Source organism: Cyprinus carpio, chromosome B16, assembly GCF_018340385.1.
Source record: "Cyprinus carpio isolate SPL01 chromosome B16, ASM1834038v1, whole genome shotgun sequence".
In the NCBI taxonomy this organism is placed as follows: domain Eukaryota; kingdom Metazoa; phylum Chordata; class Actinopteri; order Cypriniformes; family Cyprinidae; genus Cyprinus; species Cyprinus carpio.
In genome coordinates this window covers 4,783,123-4,805,308 of record NC_056612.1, presented here as the reverse complement: position 1 = coordinate 4,805,308, position 22,186 = coordinate 4,783,123, and the positions used below count along the sequence as shown (strand labels likewise).

Genomic DNA, 22,186 nt, shown 5'->3' with positions numbered 1-22,186 from the left:
GTATTTTAATAAAAAGTACAAATGATTTCAAAAGCAAACATTGCATCTCCTGATTGGGATCAACCCTTTAAAAGGTAAGAGGAAATTAAAAAATATGAAACAGAAAGTGGAAAGAAAGTAGCATATAATTAGGTCAATAAGTACAGGCACAACATGTAGCGTTTGTTTTACAATAATGACCAAAATAACTGCATATTGTTATTTACATACACAAAGTCATTCACACCATTTTTCTCACTGGGAAATTTTGATTCTGACAAATTCATTTTAATATTTGACAGCTGTCACTATAGTCTCTTATTGTTCATTTGTATTATCTTAATTTATAGAGTTCTGTTTAGTAAAGTTGTTACCTTTCCCTTATTTCTACACTACTTAAATGTTTTTTTTTTGCCTATTAAAAAATTTAATCCTGTTTTAACCCTGTGAAGCCTGATATATGAAATAATGGTCAAAAAAAGTACACAAAAAAACATATATATATATATATATATATATATATATATATATATATATATATATATATATATATATAAAGAGAGAGAGAGAGAGAGAGAGCAAATATAGAGAACAAAACATTTTATATAGTGAGAACAGAAAAAGAAGGAAGCAATTTTATTGATGCTGATTCTTTCCATGCCCACTGTAGTACCATACTAAAAAGAGCAGTTACATCATAGCATTTCAGTAAAGATTTGTCATGGCAAACAGGTATGCCACAAATATCTGAAGCCCTATGTTAACAATGTCCCACTTTCTAAACACCAATAAGCCAAAGATCATCCCAGCAGTGGTTCCCATTGTTCCTCCCCATGTGGATGATTTCACAGCTATGGCTGCAGCGCCTCCCATGGACACACCAGCAGCTCCAGCCGCCCCCAGCAAAGCCCCCGCCTTACCACCGACTCCCAGCATCTGTGTCGACGCTTCAACTATCGACAAAACAACCACAGCGGTTACAGACGCCCCCAAAATCACCTTTCCTCCTGCCTCTCGTGCCACTGGACCACCGACTGTGGCCCCTAAACCAACCTGACAGACTTCTGAGACAAAGAATCCTGCAGAAATTGCCTGTACGGAGGATGCATGAGTCATACGGATGCTGATGTTCTCCTTGCTCATGTTTTGTCCTGCAAAGCGCATTTTGACAGACATGCCTGCCACCTCCTGCCCGGCATGAACAGTCAGCACGGCAATGGCAAATGTGGCAAACATTCCCATGCATCCCATTAGCATCCAAAAGTTCAAACGCCAAGAACTCATGAGCCAAAATGACATGCATAACACCATGACTAACAGGACAACAAAAACAAATCTGTAATCTCCAAAGCCAAAGATGCCAAAGCCAGCAGTCACAAAAGCAGTCACAGTCATCGGAATGTCAGAAAATGCAAGAAACTCCATGTATTTGGCCACCGCGTTCAGCAGGCGTTGTCGAGAAGTCCTCTGCTGCATTTCCAACTCAACAGCCTTCCTTTGCTGTCTCTTTATTTCTTCTCTTTCTCTTCGTTGGGCCTCCCAAGCAGCCAGACCATCCTCTTCTGGTTTCTTCATCTCGCAGGCCTCAATCCGCTTTTCCAATTCCAATGCAGCCCGCCGTCTTAGATCTATTTCCAAAGCAAGTAGTCTTGCTTGTTCTCTCTTAGTAGCATCAGCGATTGATCCACAGAATTCCCGTTCTGTGCATGTATGCTTGACAAAGAAGTGCATCAATAGTTTCAGAACTGTAAAAATCCCCAAAGCCCAGAGCAGGCTGACCATCCCGTAGCTCATGCTCAGATTTTCAATGATGGTCCCTAGTGCTGCCCCGCTTGAAGTCGTGGTGAGAGCCGCGGCCAATCCTGCTGCCACCCATCCTTCATTCTTCCTCAATCTCAATAGACACAAGGCCACAGAAGCAGCTACAGTGACCCCCGTTACCACCAATGCCATTGATGTGATGAGTGCAGTAGTTCCTAGAAGTGCACCCAGTCCCAGAGCCCCGATGCTCTTAACGCCAGACATAACGGGCTTCATTTGGGCACCTGAGATTATCTGTGACATAATTTGATTCAGCGGTACCTCTGTGGCTCCCAGAGTACCTCCAGCCATGGCTCCAAGCACAAAGCCCTTGGCAGACTCCATCACTGGGCTCATGGTCTCTGGAAAAAAAGTTAAAAAACATTTGTCAAATTGTGTTGCATCAGCTATTAATATCAGCATAGCCAACATTTCATGGTTGGTGCCAATGTAGGCACGTTATGGGCTTAAATGGGTTTGTCCATTGGTTCTGTCCATGTCAGGCCTATCTGGATTAGACCCAGTCATATTCTATGTAAATTAGATTCTTATAGGTTAATTCAGATAAGGCTGACATGGAACCCATGGACATACTTCAAACACATATTGTCCCACCATGAAATGTTGGCTGGGAAGTCAATGACAGACAACAATAATGTCAACTTTTTTACCACAGGAATAGTAGCCTGCTAAATCAAAAGTGTGTAATTTCTGTTTCACTATTGTTATTAAATAGGCCGACCACATCACAGCACAGAGACAACGCTCATTAAGATAATAAATGATATTCGCTTAAATTCTGATTCTGGCAAATTATCAGTGCTGGTACTACTAGATACTGCTGCATTTGACACTGTCGATCATAACATACTACTAGAGAGACTGGAAAACTGGGTCAGGCTTTCTGGGATGGTACTCAAATGGTTCAGGTCATACTTAGAATGGAGAGGTTATTATGTGAGTATAGGAGAGCATAAGTCTAAGTGGACGTCCATGACATGCGGAGTCCCGCAAGGCTCAATTCTTCCACCGCTCTTATTTAGCCTGTATATGCTCCCACTAAGTCAAATAATGAGAAAGAACCAAATTGCCTATTACAGCTATGCAGATGATACCCAGATTTACCTAGCCTTATTGCCAAATGACTACAGCCCCATTGACTCCCTCTGCCAATGTATTGATGAAATTAACAGTTGGATGTGCCAGATGTGGGCCAGTGGTCTTTCTTCAGTTAAACAAGGAGAAAACTGAAGTAATTGCATTTGGAAACAAAGTTGAAGTTCTCAAGGTGAATTCATACCTTGACTCTAGGGGTCAAACAACTAAAAATCAAGTCAAGAATCTTGGTGTTATTCTGGAGTCAGACCCTAGTTTCAGTAGTCATGTCAAAGCAGTTACTAAATCAGCATACTATCATCTCAAAAACATTGCAAGAAATAGATGTTTTGTTTCCAGTCAAGACTTGGAGAAACTTGTTCATGCCTGTATCACCAGCAGGGTGGACTATTGTAATGGTCTCCTCACCGGCTTTCCCAAGAAGACCATTAGACAGCTGCAGCTCATCCAGAATGCTGCTGCCAGAATTCTGACTAGAACCAGAAAATCTGAGCATATCACACCGGTCCTCAGGTCCTTACACTGGCTTCCAGTTATATTTAGGATTGATTTTAAAGTACTTTTACTCATTTATAAATCACTTAATGGCCTAGGACCTAGATATATACTGTAGCAGATATGTTCACTGAATATAAACCTAACGGACCACTCAGATCATTAGGATCGAGTCAGGTAGAAATACCAAGGGTTCACACAAAACAAGGGGAATCTGCTTTTAGTTATTATGCCGCAGTTGGAACCAGCTTCCAGAAGAGATCAGGTGTTTGATCCCCGTTCACCTGGGGCCTGGTGGATTCACCTGCTTGCCAACTTTGTCAGAAAAGAGGCTCATTAGAGCATATCCTCAGCTGCTGCTTAAAAGCCTTAGGAGATGTTATCGTTGGCACCATGACCAGATCCTGAAGGCAGTAGCAGACACCATCTGCACTGGCATTAACATCAGCAAACAGCATCATCCAACCAAGTCTGCAATTGCCTTTGTTCGAGCAGGCGAGAAGCTGCAGCCCCCTAGAAAGACCCAAGGGGGCTTGCTCGCAAAAGCAAGAGACTGGCACCTCCTTATGGACCTAGGGAGTCAATTGAGGTTCCCAGACACCATTGCAGTCACATCACTCCGATCAGACATGGTCTTGATGTCCCCAGCGAGTAAACAGGTGGTGTTACTTGAACTTATGGTCCCCTCGGAAGACAGGATGGAGGAAGCCCAGGAAAAAAAGAGGGCCAAGTACGCTGATCTGGTAGCTGAGTGTCGGAGGAATGGGTGGAAGGCCCGCTGTGAGCCTGTTGAAGTGGGCTGTAAGGGCTTCGCAGGCCAGTCTCTACATCGGGTCCTGGGACTCTTAGGGATTTGTGGACTGCATAGGCAAAGACCCATCAAGAACACCCTGGGAGCTGCTGAGAAGGCTACACGGTGGCTCTGGTTAAGGAGGGGGGACGCGTGGCGTAGGGCGCTACCTGGACACAAGTCGGTGCCTGATCACCCCCGGCTGGGTCACCCGGGTGAGGGTGTCTGATGTAAGACCCAAAACACCCTATGATCCAGGAAGCATCACTGACGATGTGTCCAGGTAGCCCTGCAAGGTGTATTTAAGTACTATGCTAAAACATTAGTTACATTTAAATGCAAACTCAAAACTCATCTGTTTAGCTGTGTGTATTTAGTGAATGAGCACTGTGCAGTGTCCGAACTGATTGCAATATATTTTATGTATAATCATTGTCTATTCTGAACTGTTTTAAATTCATTTTAAGTCTTTTAAATATTTTTTTTATCATTTTCAAAGTTTTTAAATTCCTTGTTTTATTGTTGTGATTATATATTTTTTCTTTTCTTTTATGTAAAAGCACTTTGAATTACCATTGTGTATAAAAAGTGGTATATAAATAAACATGCCTTGCCTTGCCTAAATGGAACCGCTAAAATGTTGTCAAACAGGGTGAACAATCCTTTCTTCTAAACAGACTACATTTAATTCTCCCTTTTGTCCTTTTTTTACGCTTAGTTGCACCCCTTAAAGTTGCAATGAAACAGAAGCAGCAACAGTTTTTTTCTCACGTTGTGAACAATGATCACAAGTTTGGTCATTACCAACATAGTATCACGGTTCTGTAACACCACGCCAGCAGAGGGAGCCCTCGCCCGACTTCTGACTGGTACCACTCCCTCTGCTGCTTCTGTGATCACTTCTTGTTTGGCAGCCATTTAAGCATGGTCAGGCCAAACAGGCCTTTGCGAAGTACTGCCAGTATCACTGCTTTACCAAGCGTTTCCATTGTCTTGTTTTGATTGCTAGGTGTATGAGTTATCGCCTGTTTCTCTGGATTTTGCCTTTTGGATTTTCCTTGTACTTGTTTGCTGGTTGGACTGATTACTGTGATTTTGACTTCTTGGCCTGTGAACACATCTCTGATTTCTGCCCCACGTTTTGGATTGTTGAACTGTTTGCTCATTAAACTGCAAATGGATTCTAACACAGCCTCTGCCTCACCCTCATTACAGAATACTTTGCCTCCATTGAATCCAGTGGAAGTTTCCCAGCTTCAAGCAGCTTTCGCTTATCAAAGCAAAATGCTCAAGGGTTACCAAAAACAGCTCAACAAGCTTCAGTTTGCAAACGAGCATCTGACCCAATCCATTCAATTGCTTCCTCCTACACCACAGACAGTAAGACTTGCGATGCCTGAAAAATCTGATGGCTCAGCTGAGCAATGCTGGGGTTTTATTCGTCAAGTGGAAATTTTTCTTTTTTTAGAAAGGCTAGCCAGGAAGGACGGTTTTACTCAGATGAAAAGAAATGTGCTTTTTTGATGTCACTGCTTTCTGGTAAAGCGATCGATTGGGCTGCAGCAGTCTGGGAGACAGACCCTTTGTTGCGTACTTCATATGATTACTTTGTCAAACAGTTACGAAAGGTGTTTGAGTATCCTGCTAGGGGTAAGGATATATCTACACAATTGCTTCATTTGTCTCAAGGCAACCGCACCGCTGCAGATTATGCTACCGAGTTTAGAACGCTTGCTGCTCAAAGTGGCTGGAATGACATCTCTTTAAAGGCTGTGTTCTGACAAAGCTTGAACATCAATCTACAGACCGAACTGGCTTGCAAGGGTGAAAACTATTCATTTACTGAATATATAACTCTTGCTATTAAGATCGATAACCTCATGAGAAAAACTGTCCAATCATCACAGGCTCCTACCACACACCAGCTCTGCCATGTTCCTCTACCCATGTCAATGCCTAGCCAGGAGCCCATGCAACTGGATTTCTCAAGACTTATTGACGAGGAGAGAACTTGACGATGCCAATTCAATCTGTGCTACTACTGTGGTGAATCAGGCCACCACAGTGTAGGATGCCCACACAAAGCCTGGAAGAACACCAAAATTACTACCCGGGTGAGTGTTGAACAACTTTCTCTTCTTCTAACCAAATCAAAGACTTTTCCTATTCAACTAGCTACTGAAAGTACTTTCATCGATTTAACAGTGCTGATCGACTCTGGAGCTGCCCTGAGTCTCATCCACAAGGACATCATTAACAAATTCAACATTCCAACTCAACCCTGTGTGCCACCCATCATGATCAGTGCTGTTAACAATACACCCATAGGAGATGGCATCAAACACAAACACTTCAACTCCATATTGGACTATTCCATCAAGAGGCTATTTCCTTCTACGCCATTGACTCTCCCAGATATGAAATTATCCTTGGCTACCCCTGGTTATCTGTTCACGACCCAATCTTTTCCTGGCATCATGGTGAGCTGGTCTAAATTCTGGTCTAAATTGGTCTGAATTCTGCAAAAGCCACTGCATACAACCCACTACAGTAAAAGAACATCAGAGATTTCTCGGCTTTGCAAACTTCTACAGATGCTTCATTCGTAACTACAGTCTGATTGCACCCCCCCAACGTCACTGCTAAAAGGCAAACCATCAAAACTCAAATGGACTGAAGAAGCTACCCAAGCTTTCACCAAACTCAAGAACAGTTTTACCACAGCCCCGATTCTCAAGCATCCTGATCCTAAACTTCCCTTTGTGTTAGAAGTTGACGCATCTGATTGCAGGATTGGAGCCATTCTTTCCCAGCCTCATGGTCAACCAGGAAAACTCTACCCTTGCGCATTTTTCTCAAAAAAAACCTGACTTCTGCTGAGTGCAACTATGATGTAGGCAACAAAGAACTTATATCCATGAAGGCAGCCATAGAAGAGTGGAGGAATTGGATTGAGGGAGAAGTCAATCCATTCCCAGTCATCACAGACCATGAAAACCTGGAATACATCAAGAGTGCCAAACGCCTGAATCCACGTCAAGCTCGTTGGTCTTTATTCTTCACCCGTTTCCAGCTTACCGTCACCTACAGACCTGGCAGCAAGAACAGTATGGCTGATGCTCTATACAGATGTCATGATCCTTCAACAGACAATGTAACATCTGAATCTATTCTTCCACCATCTGTTATCATTGCTCCAGTAACCTGGGACATTATGGAAGAGATCCAACAAGCCCATCAGCAGGAATCACCACCAGCAAACAGTCCCACAGACAAATATTTTGTGCCTAAAGGTTTACATCTCCGAGTCATGCAATGGGTTCACACCTCCCTGAGCTCAGGACATCCTGGAATTTCTCGCACTCTCCGCCTATTACAGAACTCCTTCTGGTGGCTATCGATGACCAGAGATGTAGTAACCTATGTCAAGACCTGCCAACCTTGCGCTCAATCCAAGACTCCCAAGGAACTACCCTCTGGTCTTCTCCTACCATTACTGATTCCTCAACGTCCATGGTCTCACTTGTCCATAGACTTGTTCACAGACTTGCCATTCTCCAATGGTTTCACCACCATACGAGTAATTATTGATCGCTTCTCTAGAACCTGTCGTTTGAACAGCCCAAGCCCTATTCCACCATGTTTTCAGAGTCTATGGTTTGCCTGAGGATATTGTTTCTGACAGAGGAACCCAATTTACCTCTCAGGTTTGGAGGGCCTTCTGCAAGCAATTAGACATCAGTGTAAACCTCACATCAGTATACCATCCACAGTCAAATGGTCAAGTGGAAAGGTTGAACAAGGAAATTGGCAGGTATCTCAGAATTTATTGTGGTCGTGAACAGACAGTTGTGGGCAGAATTCCTTCCATGGGCTGAGTATGCTCAAAACTCCTTAACTCATTCCTCCACTGGCATGACCCCTTTCCAATGCGTGTTGGGATACCAACTCCCCTTGTTCCCGTGGTCAGGTGAACCCTCATCTGTACCTGCAGTCGATGACTGGATCAGACGCAGTGAGAGGGTGTGGGATAGTGCCCATGTCTGTCTACAGAGAGCCGTCATAACACAAGAGTTCCAAGCCAACAGACAACATCACCCACACCCTCCCTACCAACCAGGACAACAGGTCTGGCTTTCTACGAGGGACCTCAAGCTGCGGCTACCGAGCAGGAAGCTCAGCCCCAGGTATGATGGCCCATTTAAAATAATCAAACAGATTAATGAGGTCACGCACCAGCTTGAGCTCCCGAGTAATTACCGGATTTCTCCATCCTTCCATGTCTCGCTCCTCAAACCGGTCCATCTGGATATTGACCCCAATGCTGAGAACCAAGAGCCACCGCCACTGCTGGATATAGATGGATCACCAGCATACAAGGTGAATGAGTTGCTGGACTCAAGACGTCAAGGGGGTCAGCTCCAATATCTGGTGGACTGGGAGGGCTATGGACCTGAGGAAAGATCATGGGTAGCTGCCCCTGACATCCTGGATCCATCACTTATCGAAGACTTCCATCGAGCCAGATCTGTTCGTCCAGCACCACAACCATGGGGACGTCCTCGTCGAGCACCAGGAGGCACTCCTGGGGGGGGATTCTGTAATGCCATGCCAGCAGAGGGAGCCCTCGCCTGAGTTCTGATTGGTACCACTCCCTCTGCTGCTTCTGTGATCACTTCCTGTTTGGCAGCCATTTAAGCATGGTAAGGCCAAACTGGCCTTTGCGAAGTATTGCCAGTATCACTGCCTTACCAAGCGTTTCCATTGTCTTGTTTTGATTGCTACGTGTATGATTTATCGCCTGTTTCTCTGGATTTTGCCTTTTGGATTTCCCTCATACTTGTTTGCTGGTTGGAATGATTACTATGATTTTGACTTCTTGGCCTGTGACCACGACTCTGATTTCTGCCCCACATTTTGGATTGTTGAACTGTTTGCTCATTAAACTTCTGCAAATGGATTCTAACAAAGCCTCTGCCACACCCTCATTACAAGTTCAGGTGTTTCTCGAAACAATAGTTCAAACAAACATTCACAAATGGCATTGTAAAATGATGTGTTTGGAACCTGTGCAACCTGTTTGCCTGTGCAAAACAGGCCTGTGTAACGCACTGCAATTAATCTAAAATAAAGCAAAATGACAGGGAAAAAACACTTAAGTAGTCATCAGTTGATGTTTGTTACTACAGCATTTTGGAGATCTCAAATCAATTAGCAGAAGTTATTACTCCAATACCTGTGTGTGAAGTCATCAATGAGTTCTATGTTGTTAAACCAACATGGTTCAAACAATGGAGGTGCGACCATGTTACTAGTTTCAGGAAACAATAATGACTAGCTGGTTAGTTTCTCATTTCTCATCTTATTTTGATGTATTGCATGTTCAGACATTCAGACAAGAAAATATTCTGGGGGCCATGAAATTTTAGTGAAAATGATCAAAAATTTGCTGGTGGTGGCTGGAAACTTTTTTTCTTTTTTTTTCAAAAACGCTTGCAGAGAAAGAGTTAATGGTTACATTACCTACAGTTACAACCATATCTATACAGATGCATAGAATCTAGCCATTTAGACCACAGATCAGACACTTTGCTGAAATGATGGGACTCAGATATTCAGACAACAAAATATTCTGGGGGCCATGAAATTTTACAGATGCATAGAATCTAGCCGTTTAGACAGCAGATCAGACACTTTGCTAGAAATACAAAAAACATTATACAGGATCCAAATGATGGGACTTAAGAGTTGTATTTTTATGGCTGTTAAAACATATTAGTATAAAAGAAAATGAAATAGCCAGGTAAGGGAGCAAAGGAAGCCACAAAAATATCATACTGATTTAGCAGTTAGTCTATGCAAGACAGAATCAGGATCATTAGGAAAGGCTGAAGGAAAGATGACAAAAACAATCCAAGAAAGAGAGGACAATGGCATTAGAGTACAAGTAAAGAACAGGAAAATGAGAAGAACAGTCGAGATGAGATAATATCAAGACACAAGATCAAAAAATGCACTTTACAAAATTTGACCACATTTTAGGTCGATTTGAGCATATTAAAGTTGAGAAAAAAAAAGACTGACTGATGTTTCTTAAAAGTTAAGCTGTTATGCAACATATTACAAAGTGTATAAAAAAATAAAACATTATATATATATATATATAAACAACATATGAAATAAAAAAAAAACACCAAACCTGTTCAGGGAAACATGAAGTTACATTAGAAAAGCCTAATCTTACCGTCAGATATGGTATCACTAGACGCTGGTTTTATAACACCTGAATGGTGTCTTTTCAACAGAAGTCGTTTTTCCTCAGCAAACAGGTCAAATGATTTCTAAATTCAGCCCCACCCTCCTGACTCACTTCACTATAGCTCTTAGGGCACAATATTACATAATAAAAAAATATTATGTATCGTTATTATTAAAGATTATTTCTCAGTTTGTGGTTCTTTGGGGGCACTAATAACAAAAAAGGTTTATGTTTTGACCTCTTTTTATGACCCTCAAATAACTGATTGCAATGCTCATGTAGGCTAATTCTGGTCCTGACGATGCTCTGCATATTTTATATGTCTCTCTTTTCGGACACACGCTGGTTAGGAGAGAGCTCTCTGAACTGAGCTGCGTTCTGACAGGTCCGTGTTCACTTGTCCCAACAAGCTGATGATCAGAATCAGTCAGATGGGTTATTACAGGGAGACATACATAGAATATTAATCCTCAAATCTGGCTCACAAGATCCACTTTCCTGCAGAGTTTAGCTCCAACCCTGATCAAACTGTGATTTATGAATGATCCTGAAGACACTGATTAGCATCCTCAGGTGAGTTTGTTCAGGGTTGGAGCTAAACTCTGCAGGAAAGCCAGATATGAGGATCCCTGATCCAAGGGGTCTACATGCTAATGAAGTGTTGTTCCCGTGGTCAGGTGAACCCTCATCTGTATCTGCAGTCGATGACTGGATCAGATGCAGTGAAACGGTGTGGGACAGTGCTCATGTCCATCTACAGACAGCCGTCAGAACACAAGATTTCCAAGCCAACAGACGACGTCGCCCACACCCTCCCTACCAACCAGGACAACAGGTCTGGCTTTCTACGAGGGACCTCAAGCTGAGGCTACCGAGCAGGAAGCCCAGCCCCAGGTATGCTGGCCCATTTAAAATAATCAAACAGATTAATGAGGTCACGTACCAGCTTGAGTTCCCGACTAATTACCGGATTTCTCCATCCTTCCATGTCTCGCTCCTCAAAGCGGTCCACCTGGATGCTGACCCCAATGCCGAGAACCAAGAGCCACCGCCACTGCTGGATATAGATGGATCACCACCATACAAGGTGAACGAGTTGCTGGACTCAAGACGTTGAGGGGGTCAGCTCCAATATCTGGTGGACTGGGAGGGCTATGGACCTGAGAAAAGATCATGGGTAGCCGCCCCTGACATCCTGGATCCATCACATATCAAAGACTTCCATCGAGCCAGACCTGATCATCCAGCACCACAACCACGGGGACGTCCTCGTCGAGTGCCAGGAGGCGCTCCTGGGGGGGGGGTTCTGTGATGCCACGCCAGCAGAGGGAATCCTCGCCCGAGTTCTGACTGGTACCACTCCCTCTGCTGCTTCAGTGATCACTTCCTGTTTGGCAGCCATTTAGGCATTGGTCAGGCCAAACTGACCTTTGTGAAGTAATGCCAGTATCACTGCCTTACAGAGCATTTCCATTGTCTTGTTTTGATTGCTACGTGTACGATTTATCGCCTGTTTCTCTGGATTTTGTCTTTTGGATTTCCCTCATACATTTCCCCCATACTTGAATGATTATTGGAATGATTACTATGATTTTGACTTCTTGGCCTGTGACCACGACTCTGATTCCTGCCCCACATTTTGGATTGTTGAACTGTTTGCTCATTAAACTTCTGTTAAAGGGATTCTAACAAAGCCTCTGCCACATCCTCATTACAAGTTCAGGTGTTTCTCGAAACAATAGTTCAAACAAACATTCACAAACGGCATTGTAAAATGATGTGTTTGGAACCTGTGCAACCTGTTTGCCAGTGCAAAACAGGCCTGTGCAAAGCACTGCAAGAGGGAAACTGCAATTAATCTAACATTACATAAAGTAAAATGATGGGGGAAAAAACACTTAAGTAGTCATCAGTTGATATTTGTTACAACAGCATTTTGGAGATCTCAAATCAATTAGCAGAAGTTATTACTTCACTACCAGTGTGTGAAGTCATCAACGAGTCCTATGTTGTTAAACCAACATGGTTCAAACAATGGAGGTGCGACCATGTTACTAGTTTCAGGAAACAATCTTGACTAGCTGGTTAGTTTCTCATTTCTCATCTTATTTTGATGTATTACATGTTCAGATATTCAGACAACAAAATATTCTGGGGGCCATGAAATTTTACAGATGCATAGAATCTAGCCGTTTAGACAGCAGATCAAACACTTTGCTAGAAATACAAAAAACATTATACAGGATCCAAATGATGGGACTTAAGAGTTGTATTTTTATGGCTGTTAAAACATATTAGTATAAAAGGAAATGAAATAGCCAGGTAAGGGAGCAAAGGAAGCCAAAAAAATATCATACTGATTTAGCAGTTAGTCTATGCATGACAGAATCAGGATCATTAGGAAAGGCTGAAGGAAAGATGACAAAAACAATCCAAGAAAGAGAGGACAATGGCATTACAGAGTACAAGTAAAGAACTGGAAAATAAGAAGAACAGTCGAGATGAGATAATATCAAGACACAAGATCAAAGACACTTTACAAAATTTGACCACATTTTAGGTCGATTTGGGCATATTAAAGTTGAGAAAAAAATGATTGACTGATATTTCTAAAATTAAGCTGCTATGCAATATATTACAAAGCGTATAAAAAACTAAAACATTATATATATATATATATATACACTCACCTAAAGGATTATTAGGAACACCTGTTAAATTTCTCATTAATGCAATTATCTAATTAACTAATCACATGGCAGTTGCTTCAATGCATTTAGGGGTGTGGTCCTGGTCAAGACAATCTCCTGAACTCCAAACTGAATGTCAGAATGGGAAAGAAAGGCGATTTAAGCAATTTTGAGCGTGGCATGGTTGTTGGTGCCAGCCAGGCCGGTCTGAGTATTTCACCAATCTGCTCAGTTACTGGGATTTTCACGCACAACAACATTTCTAGGGTTTACAAAGAATGGTGTGAAAAGGGAAAAAAAATCCAGTATGCGGCAGTCCTGTGGGCGAAAATGCCTTGTTGATGCTAGAGGTCAGAGGAGAATGGGCCGACTGATTCAAGCTGATAGAAGAGCAACTACCACTCGTTACACCCGAGGTATGCAGCAAAGCATTTGTGAAGCCACAACACGCACAACCTTGAGGCGGATAGGCTACAACAGCAGAAGACCCCACCGGGTACAACCCATCTCCACTGCAAATAGGAAAAAAGAGGCTACAATTTGCAGGAGCTCACCAAAATTGGACAGTTGAAGACTGGAAAAATGTTGCCTGGTCTGATGAGTCTCGATTTCTGTTGAGACATTCAGATGGTAGAGTCAGAATGTGGCGTAAACAGAATAAGAATATGGATCCATCATGCCTTGTTACCACTGTGCAGGCTGCTGGTGGTGGTGTAATGGTGTGGGGGATGTTTTCTTGGCACACTTTAGGCCCCTTAGTGCCAATTGGGCATCGTTTAAATGCCACGGCCTACCTGAGCATTGTTTCTGACCATGTACATCCCTTTATGACCACCATGTACCCGTCCTCTGATGGCTACTTCCAGCAGGATAATGCACCATGTCACAAAGCTCGAATCATTTCAAATTGGTTTCTTGAACATGACAATGAGTTCACTGTACTAAAATGGCCCCCACAGTCACCAGATCTCAACCCAATAGAGCATCTTTGGGATGTGGTGGAACGGGACCTTCGTGCCCTGGATGTGCATCCCACAAATCTCCATCAACTGCAAGATGCTATTTTATCAATATGGGCCAACATTTCTAAAGAATGCTTTCAGCACCTTGTTGAATCAATGCCATGTAGATAGAATTAAGGCAGTTCCGAAGGCGAAAGGGGGTTAAACACAGTATTAGTATGGTGTATCTAATAATCCTTTAGGTGAGTGTGTGTGTATGTATATATATATATATATATATATATCTATATATATATATATATTAATACACAAACACACACACACACACACACACACACACACACACACACACACACACACACACACACAAAACGTTAGACAGATTCTTTTTATATATTTTTATTTATTTATTTTTTTTATACATATAAACAGAGTTTAACACCAACCCTGATCAAACTCATCTACCTGTGATTTACGAATGATCCTAAAGACATTGATTAGCATCCTCAGGTGAGTTTGATCAGGGTTGGAGCTAAACTCTGCATGAAAGCCAGATTTGAGGATCCCTGATCCAAGGGGTCTACACTCTAAAGAAGTGTTTTAGAGTCTTCTATAAATCAACAGAAACATGTTGGCTATTCTTGAGTAAAATACAAATATTTCAAAATATACAGTTATTATTGTTGGATATTATTTTAACTTTGGTAGGTCTGGTTAATTTGCTCTGTTCAGCAAGCATCTAAAACTACTGTATATACAGTATTACATAAAAATATGCTGGCCTTTGATTCACGAAATGATACCACAATAAGACTGATTTCACTGCCGCTTACATCGTGGTGATTGTGGTGATGGGGAAAATGTTTTCCACTAGTTATCACTGCATTCATATCATAATGAAGGATAAGTGTCTCAATATTTGTGTTATTCGTTATGGTAATCAGTGTAGTGGTGTATGATTAGCACAGTTAGGCTATATTTGCTTTTTTGTTCTTATAGTCGATATGAGTTATGAAACCACAGATAAGCTTATGGCTAAACAAAATTGTATTAGAGACGTTTGAAAACAAAACAGAAGAAACACTTTATTATAAAAACCTGAAGTAGGCTATATTAATCGTATAAAGTTTCACGATATTGTTGATTACCATAAAATATATGCCAGTAGTCAAATTTTTGTCATTTTAAGCTGATTTTGTTTGTCTTTTTATTGCATGTATACACATTTAACCAGCACATGTCTTCAATCAGTTTTAAGCAACTATTTTCTGATCAGCTGGAACACTGGAACAACAAAGTTTATTTATTTATTATTATTTTTTTGCAAACACATATGGCAGAGTTAGTGCACATGGCACAAAACTTTTTAGAGTGCTTCACGGTTGTGGTACATTTAGCCTGTAATTCAGTTAAAGTCAGTTAAGGTTTTTTAAAACAAGGATTATGTATGCAATGTATGCAACATATGTACGCAATTACACTGTTGACGTTGTTTACGCTTTGATCTGAATGTAAACAACATATCCGCGTACATACATTGCATGCATTGTTTATTTATGTTATACTCTCCAAAATGGCACTATATGGTGTTTGTTGAATAAAGTCATTATTTTCGTTTTCTTTGCATACAAAAAGTATTCTCGTAGCTTCATAAAATTCACGTTTAACCACTGATGTCACATGGATTATTTTAACAATGTCCTTGCTACGTTTCTGGGCCTTGATTGTGTAAGGACCCTTTTTGTCTAAGGAGGGTCAGAGAGCTCTCGGATTTCATCAAAAATATCTTAATTTGTGTTCTGAAGATGAACAAAGGTCTTACGGGTTTGGAACCACATGAGGGTGAGTAATTAATGACAGAATTTTCATTTCTGGGTGAACTATCCCTTTAAGGCCAGCTAATTCAAAGTGTGACCTTAACATATTTTATCTAGAGGAAAGAGAGTGGACTGAAACATGATGAGCCAGTTTATTCAGGTACCATGCAACATGGTGATGTGTATGTGTCCACATGCAGGCTGGAGTAAAAGATGAATGTGACAACATGAGTTTTAACTTCAGTCAACAAAACTGATGTGACAACATCTTCTTCCATACTTTTCCATACTAATTATGTTACATCGGTTATACAGAACATACAATGAATATCAGTTCAGTTTATTTTTGATATAAATCAGAATTGCACAGAAAAAAACTGCTGGACCTAGTTTTCAAACGTCTTACATCTTCTGCCTGTAGAAGAGTATGGGACATATAGGTTGCATTTAACATGTCGAATAGGGCTTTTTTTTTTTTTTTTTTTTTTTTTTTTTTATCAGCACCAAGATTTATATATTTACATAATAGCCCATATATTATCAATTGATAAGAAGTAACAAAATTCAGTTCTTTGCCTTGTTCATTTCCGAAATAGGTTTAAGTAGTTAACACGAATTTAAAATAGTGTGATTGATCCACAGTTTTAATTTCATGTTATCTACTTAAGCCCATTTCAGAAACGAACAATGGCAAAGACAAACAACTACAGATAACACGCCAGCATGCCATGCATATGTGCCTTAACACATACAGTACGCATTTAAACAGTCTTTCGCATTTAAACAGTCTTAACTTCTTAGTTTTCTGACTATTTTTAATCACTGTGATCAGGTTTTGTCTTACTCTGCTGTGATGGCTCCATGGTGACCCGGGCAAACAGGTAAAGTCCTTCCACTTGAGAGTGAAGATGTCAGGTGGCTCCCTTCTTCAGTGCACCTCTGCAGCTGAGACAGCAGCTCTCTCGCTCTCTCTCTCTCTCTCTCTCTCTCTCTCTCTCTCTCTCTGTGTGTGTGTGTGTTCACTTTTTCTCTGTGCACCTGCACAGATCTTTCCACTGTTTCTCCACATAGTTCCTCAAAGAGCCTGGCTATGTCTTATAATTACAATCACACAATCACATGACACATTCCTCTTCACTATTTTTTTTTTTTTTTGTCAGGTCATTCAATGCCTCAGGTGTTACTTTTTGTGTTAAAGGGTAACATAGCACAAATTCATATATAGAATGAAAATAATTTATTTCGTGGCACACATGAATGCTGGTCATTTATTTATTTATTTTTTTTAAGCATGTTGTTGTACTCAACCACTTGTTTTATTATTATTATTATTATTATTATTATTATTATTATTATTATTAATTGCATGCCGGTTTGCGATTGTTAATTTTAGACCCTAGCCAGTTTTGTATGAATATAGGACTATATGTTTTTATTTAATTAAATGTGGGATTCCCAAAACCTTGATTCCTTGTTCCCCTCAAGTCCTCGTCTTCTTCTTCTTTTCATTTTTTGGCAGATTGCAACCATGACTTTTAAAGGTGCATACCGCCACCTACTGTATCAGAGTATGTAACATGAGCTATATCCATCAAGTCCTCGTCTTATTAGAAAGTTTTTCTTTGCAACATCGCCGTTGTCTTTCTCAGTGGGGGTTTGTGTGGCATTATTCGGGACAGAACAAGGCGAATACATCTAAACTTAAAAGGAGCGGAACCTTTCCCGAGCGCCTCTTGTTTCGCACGAACTGTTTAGAAAGTACTCGTAAATATCAGTAAAGATGGCGACGCTCACGAAGAAGCCACATGTCGTGGTTGAAGAGGGAATCGGTGAGAAATTTAACTGTTTTACTGGCAAATTATGATGCAGCACATATGGCATGTCATTATGCCAGGATGCGTATTATTAATCGTTAATCAAACGACTATTGATTTCTTAATTTAAACCCAACAACTGCCACACATGGCAGAGGGATATTTCAGTAAATCAACTTACTCTCGTTTTTACTCTAGAAATGTAAAACCGAATACACATTCGTTCTGTTTGCAATAATTAGTGATTTATTTTGACATTTATCTGGCTTGTCTTTGTCAAAAAATGCTACGCTTGGGTTATTTTATCGATGATATTTTAACTGGCTACAATTAACACTTTAGGTTCCTTACAACTTTATCGTACAAAAAACATATAAATGGAAAATCTAACTGTTTGGGCTAAATATTCACATTCTTAATGCATGCAGTACATATACTGGCCCATTTTACATACACAAGCAGATTTCAAGCATTTAAGTCTTTAGATGAAGAAATTCTTAAAACAAGGAGAAACAAATTAAGGCAAATGTTTTTAACATTTCACTGGTAGTTTCTAACATACGGTCTCTTTATTTTAAAATTAAGGAGAAGGTGCTTGAAAAGAACATAAATTGTGATGCCATGTGATGAAATATTGTTTATGTGTGTGTGATATGGATGATCAGATGAAGAGTTTGGAGTTTCTGATGAAAGCATCAGTGATGATGGAGAGAGTGGATCTGAGAGTGATCAGGAGGGGTCCGGTGTGGGAAGTGACGTAGAAGACAGCCCTGATGAGGATGGAAAGAGCGGGGAAGAACAGAATGGAGACGCTGCGGAAAATCCCAACACCGGCTGGGCCGAAGCCATGGCCAAAATCCTGGGCAAGAAAACACCAGACAGCAAGCCCATCATCCTCCTGAAGAACAAAGAGCTGGACAAGATCAAAGAGAAGGAGAAGAAAGAGCGCCTGGAGAAAAAGAAACGGGTGCACCATCAGCTGAGCTTTTCCAGATCTCATACAATTGATTATTTCTTTAAACAGCTGCTTTTTTTATGTTTAAAGTGGTACAATGCTTAATATTAAGCTTCTAAGGGCTGGAATGAATTGCAAAAAATGTTTTTAAATAGGGAGTAATTTAGCTGAATGATTAATATAGTCAACAAAAATAAGACAACTATGTATGCAGAATTGATACTCATTACGGTACTATGAATATATATTTATCTTGGAGCATATGTACATGTTACTTAATGATGTCCTACAATGATGGCAACCTAGTTTAATACACAGCGTGAACTTCTAAACTCTTTAAATAAAATTAAACATTTGAAAAAGGGTGAACATTACAAACACACTTTTTTTTTTCTTCAATGCATTTATTTAAAGAAGCATTAAATGACCAACCCCTATATGCATTTACATAGTTTTTTTTTTTTTTTTTTTAATGAATTGACAGATGGATAAGAAACGAGCGTGGGAGAATATGTGCAGAGAGAAGCCTGATGTGGTTCGAGACCGAGAGCACGAGAGGAACCTTCAGAAAATTGCAACCAGGTGAAATTTCATTCAGTCCACTTTTGCTCCATATAATTATGAGCTCCATTTTTCAGTCTGTTGTAGTATAATTGTGTGTCGTATGATATCTGTAGAGGTGTGGTGCAGTTGTTCAACGCCGTGAAGAAGCATCAGAAGAACGTGGATGACAGGATAAAGGAAGTTGGAGGTTCAGAGAGAAAGAAATCCAGAATTCTGTCCTCAGTGACTAAGAAGGACTTCATTGATGTCTTGAGAGGAGCAGACGTGGCTCACAAACCGGCTGGCAAAAAAGAGAAAGTGGTGAGATTACTTTTCTTTCCCAGACACTTATTATCTTTCCTCGTCACATGGTACAGCTTTCTTGCTTTAAGACAACTTGAAGTCAAAATATACTCTATTTACCAGTGTTGTTATTAACTATAACAACTTATTATTATTCTAATTGAATTAAAATAAAAAATAAAAACAAAATGACAAATTTAAATTAGAAATGTTGCCTAGGCAACTTACTGAAAATATTTAAGCTGAAGTATTAAAATTACTCAAATAAAAGTAATGTTAAATAGAGTTCAAAAAAAGATCCAAAACTAATAAAATGATGAAAGTGCATAATACAATTACTTAAACTGAAATAAAAATGTGAAAAATAAATCAAAATATGAATTAATATTATAATAGTTTCTAAATAATGTGTGCATTTGTGATTATGGACTTTTTTGTGTTGTGGAATTTTCTTTTCGACACAAAACATGAGTAAAATTTTAATTTCAAAATAACAGCATTGTTAATCAAATGATTTATTAAAATGTCTCAAAGATCATCAGAAATCATGTCCTTAATCACTGTTATTCTTCGCATTTGCTATTAGAGATATTGTACCTGCTATTAAATATTACTGGCTATCTGCTATTTAATATTAAGATTCAGTTGATGTAAATCATGTAGGCTTTGTTCAAGAAATGCATTGTGTCCACTTGGTGGCAGTGTTTACATACGGCTCTTATTGAATTCATTAATGTAAAAATATAGGCCTAACATCACAGCGTGTGAATTATGAGACTGATTCTTGTAATTTTTCTTGACTGATATTAGCAGCCTGTAGAAGTGAAAGGGGAGAATCCGTCCTGGAGCGTGTTGAGGGATGATTTCATGATGGGCACGTCAATGAAGGACTGGGATAAGGAGAGCGATGAAGAGCGTGAGGAAGGAGAGGACAACCTTGAGCCTGCTGAAGAGTGCAGCAGTGAATCGGACTGATCCATCACATGTAGTGCACACATGACCTGCCCTGCGCAGAGAGAGAAGACTCAGCGTCACCTGGAGATCTCAGAGCGAGGAATAGAGAGAGACAGTTATCTGTGACGTTCCCCTGATCTTGATCTTGTTCATGTGTCTTTTTGGACTGCATTGATGAGTGCTGCACATCTAGCCACACCTCTGTGCTCTTTTTCTGTATATAGACATTTGTCACAGAGTTTTTTGCTAAATAAATCAGTTTAAGCATTTTCAGATATTTTGATTGGAAACAAGAAGACTTCTATGCAAGAAAAGCATTGTTCTTCACATTTATTATGGACATGTTGTGCTAACATTTGAGAAACATTTCTCCAAATACTTGTAGCAGAGGTCTTTAACCCTGCTCCCTCTAATCAAGGGCTTCAGGATTGCTTGTCCATCAGGTGGCGCTGCTGTCAAAGTAGTGCAGTGATCTACATCTGGGTTGACTTTCTGACCTCTAGACAGTTCTGTAAATGTAAAACTGAAATGCATACGTTACATCATGATATGGGCCACGTGGTGCATTTCATTCTTTTGAGCTCATTAGGAGTGTATGTTCTAATATAACAGGTCCTTTCATCGGAGGTGCGCTGTAGGCCTCTCTGATTGGAGGGCTGCCAGGAGATGACCTTTGACCTTTAAGGGTGCAGCCCTGCTGGAATGACAGTTGTGCTGATTCTAGACTTTCTCTTTATCACTCTCAGTCGAGCTATGTGTACACACCCAGTTGAGATATATTTACCCAGTGTCTGAGAGGGTACAGCACTTCATTTTGGCCGACGTAAAACTCCCATTTGTCACGACAACACTGTGAGCTGCCACTCAGGAATGCCCGCCCTAGCCAGGGCATGTTGACACAGCGCCCTAGAATGGGTCAAGCTCCTCTGTTGCTCCCTCACTGCTCATCTGTTCATAGCCGCCCACTGTCTGCATCACAAAACCTCTTCCTCATCATCAGCAAGTGATTGTGAGAACAGTCAGGTGGACCGTGTAATAAAATTGTTGTGCAGTTTTACCACACTTAATATCATTTGGTTTATTTCCTTACATCCTTAACCTTATTCTCCCTCGCTCGCATGCAGGCTCACATCTGTCTTTGTTGGTACTGATTTAGTGATAACATCTGGTGTACAGCGGAGGGTAGAGCCATCGGGGGCGTTCTGAGGGCCTGTCCCTCCTGATAGATTACTGGAGTGTGGGCCGGGTACAAAAGGCTTTGGCAAATGATGATTCTTTTTTTTAAGCAGAAGCTCAAGGAATTGAAAAGTGAATCAAGCAGGTGCGGCGAGGGAGATTGAGGAAGAGTGGAAAATGCCTGCCGTCACATGTTGCACACAGAGAATGTGTAGAAACCTCCCAGAAAGGGTTATCAGCGAGATTTGTATGCACTGATGCAACAGCTGGACTTGCTTCTCCATTCCTTATCAGCTGCCTGTGTCATAACAGTAGTAATACCATAAGATGCTATTTGTTTTTTTGTATTTTTTTTTTCTTTTCAGTGTACTAAATGAAGCAAGATAAGAGGGCAGATTAAACGGGTGGTTTTGTGCTGAGACTTCTCTGTCTCATTTCATTTATAAAGGTTATAAATACTAACTGTACCGTACTACAGACAGTCTTTTTCTTGTATGAGTGCTTAATACTGCTTGCATGATGATGGAGACCCT

General features: G+C 40.6%; 2 protein-coding genes across 3 annotated transcripts; one reads left to right on the top strand and one right to left on the bottom strand.

Annotated features, from left to right (window-relative positions):
- Positions 1-530: 530 nt before the first annotated feature.
- LOC109081562 lies at positions 531-16,887 on the bottom strand. The gene is made up of 2 exons (XM_019096548.2): positions 16,753-16,887; positions 531-2,141 (listed from the first exon to the last, which is right to left on the bottom strand). Exons 1-2 carry the CDS (start codon positions 16,769-16,771, stop codon positions 685-687), a joined length of 1,476 nt encoding a protein of 491 aa, XP_018952093.1. The 5' UTR covers positions 16,772-16,887; the 3' UTR covers positions 531-684.
- A 583-nt stretch (positions 16,888-17,470) lies between these two features.
- LOC122139943 (RRP15-like protein) lies at positions 17,471-21,544 on the top strand. 2 transcript variants are annotated; one of them, XM_042740404.1, is made up of 5 exons: positions 17,471-17,737; positions 18,388-18,689; positions 19,162-19,259; positions 19,355-19,541; positions 20,337-21,544. In XM_042740404.1, exons 1-5 carry the CDS (start codon positions 17,689-17,691, stop codon positions 20,496-20,498), a joined length of 798 nt encoding a protein of 265 aa, XP_042596338.1. In that variant the 5' UTR covers positions 17,471-17,688; the 3' UTR covers positions 20,499-21,544. The 2 variants fall into 2 exon arrangements, with proteins under 2 accessions (XP_042596338.1, XP_042596337.1); XM_042740403.1 differs by having other exon boundaries at positions 20,334-21,544.
- Positions 21,545-22,186: the final 642 nt, after the last annotated feature.

What these genes read in the sequence shown, in the direction of transcription:
- LOC122139943 (XM_042740403.1), top strand. Translation starts at nt 17,689, where the DNA reads ATGGCGACGCTCACGAAGAAGCCACATGTCGTGGTTGAAGAGGGAATC. An exon ending in CTTCAGAAAATTGCAACCAG is followed by an intron (nt 19,260 to 19,354) that starts GTGAAATTTCAT and finishes TGATATCTGTAG; the next exon opens with AGGTGTGGTGCAGTTGTTCA. An exon ending in CTGGCAAAAAAGAGAAAGTG is followed by an intron (nt 19,542 to 20,333) that starts GTGAGATTACTT and finishes GACTGATATTAG; the next exon opens with CAGCCTGTAGAAGTGAAAGG.